Source organism: Ammodytes marinus (genome assembly GCF_949987685.1).
Source record: "Ammodytes marinus genome assembly, chromosome: 17".
In the NCBI taxonomy this organism is placed as follows: domain Eukaryota; kingdom Metazoa; phylum Chordata; class Actinopteri; order Uranoscopiformes; family Ammodytidae; genus Ammodytes; species Ammodytes marinus.
The window spans coordinates 2,497,719-2,507,459 of NC_137221.1; the positions used below are offsets into that span (position 1 = coordinate 2,497,719).

The 9,741-nt window shown below is 41.1% G+C and overlaps 1 protein-coding gene across 1 annotated transcript; it reads left to right on the forward strand.

Moving 5' to 3' along the window:
* Window positions 1-404: 404 nt before the first annotated feature.
* Window positions 405-9,728, forward strand: LOC307264067 (uncharacterized protein; the record flags this gene model as incomplete). The annotated part of the gene is made up of 2 exons (XM_080045379.1): window positions 405-588; window positions 3,743-9,728. The coding sequence occupies 2 exons, from the start codon at window positions 405-407 to the stop codon at window positions 7,150-7,152; spliced, it is 3,594 nt and encodes a 1,197-aa protein (XP_079901505.1). The 3' UTR covers window positions 7,153-9,728.
* Between the last annotated feature and the right edge of the window lie 13 nt (window positions 9,729-9,741).

Below are 9,741 nucleotides of genomic sequence, written 5' to 3' on the forward strand. Positions count from 1 at the left end.
AGTGTATAATTTATTTTCCTTTGGTCTATGTCTCAAAATATTTTCCATGTTGCCTCAGCGAACCATCGGGGCTTTTATTCTGAAGTCCAGAAATTATTAGCCTCGTTCGACTTGGAGCCGTCTTGCTCAGACCTGCGCAACTATGACGCGCGTCTTGCTGAGCGCACAACAAAAATGCTGCAAAAATGCTGTGCGCTCAGCAAGCCGAGCGTCATAATTGCGCAGGTCTAGCAAGGCGGCGACATCTCAAACGAGGCTAATGTTTTTTTTCTCCGACTTACAAGATGGCGTCTGTTAGCATCGAGGCCCCAGGTTGAGCTCAGTTATTTCCCTCTAAAACACTGGCAACAATCTACCACAGCCTCTGTATGTCTGGATAAACCTTTCTGGTTAATATGTCTAATATGGAAATGGTGAGAGCGTTTGTGAATCAGCGACTAACTGCGGCTGCTGAAGAGATATTTGGGCTGTTTGAAAGAACCATAGCAGAGCAAGAGGGGGAACTCTGTCGTTTAAAAGAGAAGAACGAGCGACAACAGAAACTACTGGACGCTGTTTTGAAGCCTGAAGTCCGGTTACACAGAGCAGGTTCGTTCCGCTAACATTACAAGATCTTTATTAATCAGAGAAACTCAGCTTCTGTACTTTAACATCAAGTGTGTTTACGTGTGTGTGCTCTGCGCCTGCGCGTCCGACATTTTGTAGTTGTCTAGACTAGTAAAATATGAGAGACTTTTCTACACAATTCACCGTAACTCGCTTGATTCACAACCGATTTTAAAGAACATTGTTTCGTTGTGAACGTGAGAAGTGAATTATGATTTAGGTGCATTCAGTTTAGTTGGATCTAATCAGCTCGAGGCCAAAACACTTACTTCCTGAACAACTGCAATGCCTTCTGGGACATGTAGGCTCCGATCTATGAAAAGGAAACATCATCAAGTGTAAGTTTTTGCGTTTATTCGGATGTGTAGAAATAATTGTAGACTATTCAAAAAACAAGATTATATTAATTCAGCCCAAGACACATTTAAATATAATAGATAGATAAAGTTAACTCTCCTCACAGGGAGGGGAGGGGCGATAGAAGCGCAGTCCACGTCTCAGTAATCTCATCTGTAAAAAGGCTTTTTCATTATAATCAACATAATCACAATATTATTTCACGAAATCAGGGGTGTTAGTGACGTTATTAGGCACATCAACAGAGCAGTTGAACCAACCAGGCATAACACATTAATGTTTGTACATAGGCACATGTTTTGAAAATACTTAACAGTAATGGTAATGGGGTGTGGTCATGGTGTGCAGCATAGAGTCCTTTCATACACAGTGCAGCCATTTACTATATAGGCAACTGATTGTAAGTTTGAGTGCATTATGCAGTATGGATGGCAGTATGCAGGGTACCATACGGTCAGATTGTAACGGTAACTCCTGCAGTCTGGTTTGACAATTAAACAGAGACACACTCTGTCATGGAATTGAAATATCAACCTTTAAAAGATGAGAATGAGGCAATTAATACCAGATGACACAATGTTTAAATACAACAATAGAACAGATCTTTGTTTGCAAACAGGGTCAAGACAAACAATGCAACAAGGGGATTGTAATGAAGTGACCACCGATAGGCAGTCATACAGAGAAGTTATAGTGAAATCTAATTACGCACGAACATTTCAGCCTACGTAATAGGTTTTCAGGGTTGGGGTAGTGAGACATAACAAATCTAGTTGGTGAGGAGAAGTCTTCAGTACATAAAACAACCTGACTTTATCTTAGGAGGAATGCACAGTGCAGGTAGGGGGCGTGGCCTCTGTACCCCTGCAGTAAGCAGTGTGCTGTGTGCAACCTGCCAAGCTTACTTGCATGAAATCTGGTTGTTTTAAGACAAGATTATGCTAAAATATATTTTCCCAAACTATATTTAAAATCACAGTTTAAGCCTCTGTAAACCTGCTCTAGTAAAAATCAATATATGATATCAAGTTGGGTTTCTCAATAAGCTTTAAAAAAATCAGATTTGAAATTAAACGTTCTTAATTTTTTAATACTTAGTTGAAAAAACTGCTTTTTACTGTCTAGAACGTTTGCCAGGACTGAAATAACACAGTTAGAATGACTTAGTGCATTTGTGTTGCTTTAAATTGAGATAATTCCCGTTTATTCCTGTTAATTCCCAAAATTCCTGTTAATTCCCATAAATTCCTGTTAATTCCCATGGAAAGTTTCCAACTTTGAAAATTGCCAGAATTTTGCAACCCTATGCAAGACTAAGGTCGGAACAGTTTGAACGATTCCATGAAGATTCACAATTTATGATAATATAATATAGTATACATTTCAAATATTCACACAATAACAATTTCCCTAACACCACTCACCACCAATAATGTCTGTTTCTGCGCTTTATTCTTCTTCAGGCTTGTTCCACATTATCATAATTTCAAATGCATTTTTTTGGAATGTCACAGTAAATCGATCGATTTGTCGATTCATGCCTCCGACACGTCGACACGCAAATAATGAGTCGTTTAACATCCTACCCAGGACCAATTTCCTTCAGAAAAGTTGGAGATGTGGTCATGGACACATATCTGGCTGCCTGCATTGCACATGGCATCGTTGACAATAACCAGGAAGTAGATTCTGTTATGGAGGAGGCGGCATGTGTGAACGTTGGCCCAGCACTGTGTGAAGTATTTGCCAAAATGCTCATGTTTGACCCTCAGTACGTATTTCAAAAACTACGTCACCTCTGCCAGTGAGACCCTGCCACCCAATGACTGTAAATAAGTCACAGGCTCAGTCATTGCAGCTCGTTGGCCTTTTTTGCACAAACAGCCATGGACAATTCTACTTTGCCGCCAGCAGAGTTTGCAGATCAAGCAGACTTCACATACTTGCTCTAGACGAAGAAAAAAAGCAAAAGCGTCACTTTCTGAGAAATGTTGTTTTTACAGAGGTGCTGACACAGTAGGCAACACTCTGACAACAAACCTTCTAACATAGTTCTCTGGAAGTTCATATTTCAGCCCACGGAAATGAACCTAACAAGAACTATTTAGACTAAGTTAACTGTGTTTCTTTATTTCAAAATCACTGTGTTTGTGTGTCTGTGTCTCAATGTACATCCATGTCTTTCACAATGTACTTTGTCTGTGAAATACTATGTAAGATGCTAAAAGGCCCTACAGTTTGGTTGCAAAAAAATAAATGCTGCTGCCTTCAAGTTGCAGTTACCATTGTTACCATATTAACAGGAGTATAGATGGTGTAAAAACTATTACAGAAAGACCAAAAATGACATTGACAAGCGATGTAACACTGCCTGCCTATGTGTAGGTTACATCTGTTTCTGTGTCCCACTTTCATAGACAGGTTACATTTAAACAAGTATGAAGCTAATACCTGCTTCCTAAGGGCACTGCACTAGTTGATAAAAAAACAAGCCTTGTGATACATTTGGGATATTAGTCTTTACGTTGCACAACTGGTTTGAAATCTCCAGATTCAAAAATATATCTTTTATAAAAATCAATATAGCAGCAATGTTTGTCAAGGAGCTTATCGATATGAACACACCAGTAAAGAACCAATACACATTTTGTGATGGTTCTTCATACCCATCCCTTGAGGTGGCCAAAAGGAAACAGTCTACAGCTCTGTTCATCTCTATTCATGTTCAAATGATCAAAACTGGAGAAGAATACACTAATCAGCTGTTTGTTTGTTTCAGTTTTACCTTCAGACGTCCATAAAGTGATCGTTGGTGAAGAAGGGCAGCAGGAGTGGAGCCCCAGTCTGGACCAGGAGGACCCACCAGAGCCCCCACACATTAAAGAGGAACAGGAGGAACTCTGGACCAGTCAGGAGGGAGAGCAGCTTCAAGGGCTGGAGGAGGCTGATATCACCAAGTTCCTATTCACTCCTGTCCCTGTGAAGAGTGAAGATGATGAAGAGAAACCTCAGTCCTCACGGCTTCATCAAAGACAAACTGAACAGATGGAAACAGGAGCTGATGGAGAGGACTGTGGAGGACCAGAACCAGCCAGGAACTCACATCCAGATACATATTTACAGCCTGAGTCTGAAGACGAGATTGACAATGTTTCAGTAGCTGACGTAGAAGTCAGTGATGATGATCGTAAAGACACCAGTGAACCTCTTCCAGACAAGTTGCCATTCGGGTGCACGGTCTGTTCGAGAAGGTTTACAGGTCTGATAACCTTGGAAAGCCATATGCGCAACCACAACAAAGGAAAGAGATTCAGCTGCAGAGTTTGTGACCAACGATTTGCTTTGGGTTGTCATCTAAAAAGACACAGTCGCTTCTGTCATCAAAGCCAACCTGTGACTGAAGAGAGGAATCAGGCGTTAGAAACTCTGTCGGATTCAAACCTTATGAATGATAATGAACGTAATACTGTTGTGAATTTAAGCCAAATAAAAAATCTGAAAGCATATGTGACAATTCACCAAGGGAAGAGGCCATTTGGTTGCTCAGTTTGTTACAGTAGATTCACACAGAAGGGAGGTGCGACAGCACACATGGCCATCCACACAGGAGAGAAAAGATTCAGCTGCTCAGTTTGTGACCAACGATTCACTTTGCGTCATCAACTTACAAAACACAAGCTTGTCTGTCCTCAGTCGTCACAGCTTCATCAAACTGAGCAGAACAGAGAGACAGAGCCTGGAGCCAGCAGCTCAACTGAACAGATGCAACCAGCAGCTGATGGAGAGGACTGTGGAGGACCAGAACCAGCCAGGAACTCACATCCAGATCCACATTTACAACCTGAGACTGAAGTCAAGACTGAAGTCATCTGCTCTGAGTGTGGGAGAAGATTTAAGAATAAAAGATGTCTAAGGTTACACATGACATCTCACAAACCGTTCAGCTGCTCAGTTTGTAGTGAAAGATTTTTTTTGCCGAAACAGCTCAAGAGACACATGCTAATTCATCCTAAAGAGAAGCCATTCAGTTGCTCTTTCTGTGGGACAAGGTTTACACACAAGGTGTCCTTGACAAACCATACACGCATCCACACAGGAAACATGAGATTCAGCTGCAGAGTTTGCAACAAAGGATTCATTTGGCGTCATCAACGTGCAAAACACATGTGTCCCGGTCCTCAGTCCTCACAGCTTCGTCGAAAAACAAGAGCTGAAGGAGAAAGATTCACATCCTATTCTCAGTTAGAAGATCACAGCTGTGAGTCTCGCCGGTCGTCACGGCTTTATCAAAACCAAGCTGAAGCCTACCGCTTGGCAGCGCTTCAAGCCAGCAGCTCAACTGAAGATGGACATTTGGCATTTGGAACTGAAGATGATGATTATTCTAATGAAACAAGAGAACCCAAGTCAGCTTTAGAGTATGAAACCTCTGAAAGTGGAATGAGCTTCAGCTGCTCTCAGTGTGGGAGAATATTTAGCAGGATTAGACATCTGAAGATTCACATGAAGCGTCATGGAACATTCATTTGCATGTGCGGGCTACGATTTCCCGGAAAGTCACAGTTAAAAAGACATAAGGCAATGCACCGAGGGGACAAAGGATATATTTGCTTAGTTTGTCGTCGAAAATGTTTAAGCCTCAAATCGTTTAAAAAACACATGAGAACTCATACAGAAGAGAATCCATTCAGCTGCCGTGAGTGTGGGGAAAGATTCAGTTCAATAAACAATCGGAGGATACACAGGAGAAATCACTTGAGATTTGGTTGCTCAGTTTGTGGTATGAGATATGAGCAGGAAGAAAAGTTGAAACGACACATGGCTATCCACCAAAAAAAATTCAACTGCAATGTTTGTGACAAAAGATTCACTTCGCGTTATCGACTAACAAAACACAAGCTTGTCTGTCCTCAGTCCTCACAGCTTCATCAACATCAAATTGAAGAGAACAAAGAGGTACAGTCTCGAGGCAGCAGCTTTAAACGTGATAGGAGATGTAATACTAAAATCCACAGCAAACTCGGTTGCCCTTATTGTGGTAAAACGTTTCCAGGGGGACCGTCAAAAGAACACATGGCCATGCACACTAGAGAGAAAAGATTCTATTGCAATGTTTGTGAACAAGGATTCACCTTTCGTCATCAACTCAGAAAACACAAGTGTATCTTGTATCAGTTCTCAGAGCTTTATCACAACCAAACTGAAGAGAACAGAGAGGAAGATCCTGGAGCCAGCAGCTCAACTGAACAGCTCCACAGTAAAGAAGAGGTTCCCCCTGAGCAGCAGGAGTGGAGCCCCAGTCTGGACCAGGAGGACCCACCAGAGCCCCCACACATTAAAGAGGAACAGGAGGAACTCTGGACCAGTCAGGAGGGAGAGCAGCTTCAAGGGCTGGAGGAGGCTGATATCACCAAGTTCCTATTCACTCCTGTCCCTGTGAAGAGTGAAGATGATGAAGAGAAACCTCAGTCCTCACAGCTTCATCAAAGACAAACTGAACAGATGGAAACAGCAGCTGATGGAGAGGACTGTGGAGGACAAGAACCAGCCAGGAACTCACATCCAGATCCACATTTACAACCTGAGACTGAAGACAGTGAGGACTGGAATTTAGGCAAGAAACCATTCAGCTACTCTAAGTGTGGTTCTACACAAGCAGAAGACCACAAGTGTGTTGGTCCTCAGTCCTCACAGCTTCATCAACAAGACAAGACTGAAGACTCTTCTGACACTGAAGACAGTGATGAATGGTCTAAGGATATCAGAGAACCTCCATCAGGTTTGGAGTCCCTGGAAAATAATGAAGTCTCTAAAAGTGGTGTCAGATGTAATACCGAAGAAAATCCACTCAGCTGCTCACATTTTGGTAAAGCATTTACAGGGAAGAAAAAAATGAAACGACACATGACTGTCCACACAGGGGAGAAAAGATTCAGCTGTTCTGTATGTGAGAAACGTTTTGAACGGAACTCAGATTTAACACGACACATGGCCGTGCATAACGGGGACAAACCTTTCAAGTGTTCAATTTGTGAAATATCATTTACACAGAAGGGATCTTTGACCAAACACATGGACATCCACACAGGAGAGAAAAGATTCAGTTGCTCGGTTTGTGGTAAAACATTTACATGGCATTCAAGTTTTAGAGAACACATGTTCGTCCATTTAGCTGAGAATCCTTTCTAATGCTCAGTTTGTGGCAAAGCATTTACACAGAAGGGAACTTTGACAGAACACATGGCCATCCACACAGGAGAGAAACTCTTCTGTTGCAATGTTTGTGACCAAAGATTCACTTGGTATAGTCAACTAAGAAAACACAAGCTTGTCTGTCCTCAGTCCTCACAGCTTCATCAAACTGAGCTGAACAGAGAGGCAAAGCCTGGAGCCAGCAGCTCAACTGAACAGATGGAAACAGGAGCTGATGGAGAGGAGTGTGGAGGACCAGAACCAGCCAGGAACTCATATTCAGATTTTTAAATGAGTGTCCTTTCATATCAATTCATCATCATATTGATTCTCTTTGGGAAGCAGCAGAGACACTTGAAGCCTCAGACGACATCACAACAATCATGCTTTTTTATACATTTGATACAAACTGACCCAACACGTTCAACCAGGAATGAAACCAGCTAAATGTAATTTATCGGTTATTGGCGTTTCATAGTGATCTATTCAAGTTGGTCACATATTCCATATTAGAAACTCACAGATTGTTTTGGTTTTGTAAATATACATTTCTAGGGGTGTTGAAAAAATTCCTATCATCTGTCATTTTAAATCGATTCATAATTTGCAAAAATCGTTATAATTTTGTTTGTGTATTTTGCTGCCTAGCTTCACATCTTTATAGACTTAAATGAAGATGGATAAGACATGGACTTACATTTGCTTTCATGTCATCATTTGCCGCAATGCCTCTTCATTTCTATTCTTACTGTCTGCAGAAAATCATTAGTTTATGTTTGTAAATAAACTATTACAGGTTACCTGTGGGTGCTCCGGGGCTCATTGTTGCCACTATTATTTATCTGTACGTTAATGTTGCAATCCATAAGATTACCATCTTGATTGTGTCTGTTAAAGTCCTATCTATCAAATACTGGGTTAAAATAATGGTGATGATGAAAGCGACTGTATTTGCTGCTTTGCCAAGTAAAACTATCAGAGTGTCTGTGGTGAACTGCAGCGGTGCGTTCCCTTGTACTCGGGACATCGGAGCATCAGACTCAGTTGTTCTGAGTTCAGGACTGTGCATCTTTAATTTCATTTGTAGCTTTTATTTACAGTCTGTGGTTTGTATAAGACATGGTCCTCCATCTGTTATGTTAGAAAGCACACACCAAGCTAGAAATCTTGGAGTAGTCATAGATTCAGACTTGAATTTCAAAAAACACATTAAATCAATTACTAAGTCAGCCTACTACCACCTTAAAAATATATCAAGAATTAAAGGGCTACTGTCTCAGCAGGACTTAGAAAAACTTGTTCATGCATTTATTTTTAGTAGACTTGACTACTGTAATAGTGTCTGCAGGCCTTCCTAAAAAGTCAATCAGACAGCTTCAGCTAATTCAAAACGCTGCTGCTCGAGTCCTCACTAGGACCAAGAGAGTGGATCACATTACCCCAGTTCTGAGGTCTTTACACTGGCTTCCTGTCAAACAGAGAATTGATTTTAAAATACTTATGTTAGTTTACAAAGCCCTGGGTGGTCTAGGGCCAAAATACATTGCTGATCTGCTGATCCTTTATGAACCAACCAGGGCTCTTAGGTTGTCTGGGACAGGTCTTTTAAAAATCCCCAGAGCTAGGACTAAACAGGGATAGGCTGCCTTCAGTTTTTATGCGCCCAAAGTCTGGAACGGACTGCCAGAGAGTCTGAGGTCCGCTGAGACTCTCAGCTCTTTTAAATCGGGTCTCAAGACTTTCCTGTTTCCCTTTTAACCTGTAATTTTTATTTTTGTTCAAATGTTTTATTTATTTTATTTAAATGGTGTATTTTTATCCATGTTTTTAAATTTGATTCTTTTTTGTGTGTCTGTTCTATACTTGATATATTTTTAATTTTTGACCCTGTGAAGCACATTGAGTGGCTCCGTGTCTGAAATGTGCTATATAAATAAAGTTGCCTTGCCTTGCCTTGCCTTGCCTCTATCCCACATTTTCAAAATTGATGAAAAGGTCATTCTGCACTCGATGTGTGCTGCTGTTTTTGGGCTCCGCGTACAGTCGAACACATGTTGGATCAGAACACAGAGAAAGCCTTGCACAGTAAAGAACTGACAATTATCTGACTCCATTCTATAATGTTCGGTTTTGAAAGAAACTGATCCACAGGAACCTGCAATCACATTTACCCACTGATGAGTTTAGCATCAGTATCATTGACTACATTAACATGTACTGCTTATTCTGATTAGGTTCCATATCCCTGTTTAGACAATATTCCAAATAAGGCTTTAACATGCGCAGCAGCTACGGTGATATTCCCCTTAACATGTCAATCAGCATATTCTGAATTAGCCAGCGAAGTGGCAGTTGCTGGTTTTGGATCAAATCAACTCGAGGCCAAAACATTAACCTTCTAAACAACCAAACTCTGCATTACTTAACCTGACATCCCACATGATTCCAACAGCGACTATTTCAACTGTTATTAATTACATATGTAACCTCTTTTATGTAAGTGGCTCCATTGTTCTTCAGTGCTCTTATGTTGTTGCTGTGTGGAAACAGGGACGTGTCTTTTTGGAGGAGGGGTGTTATCTTACC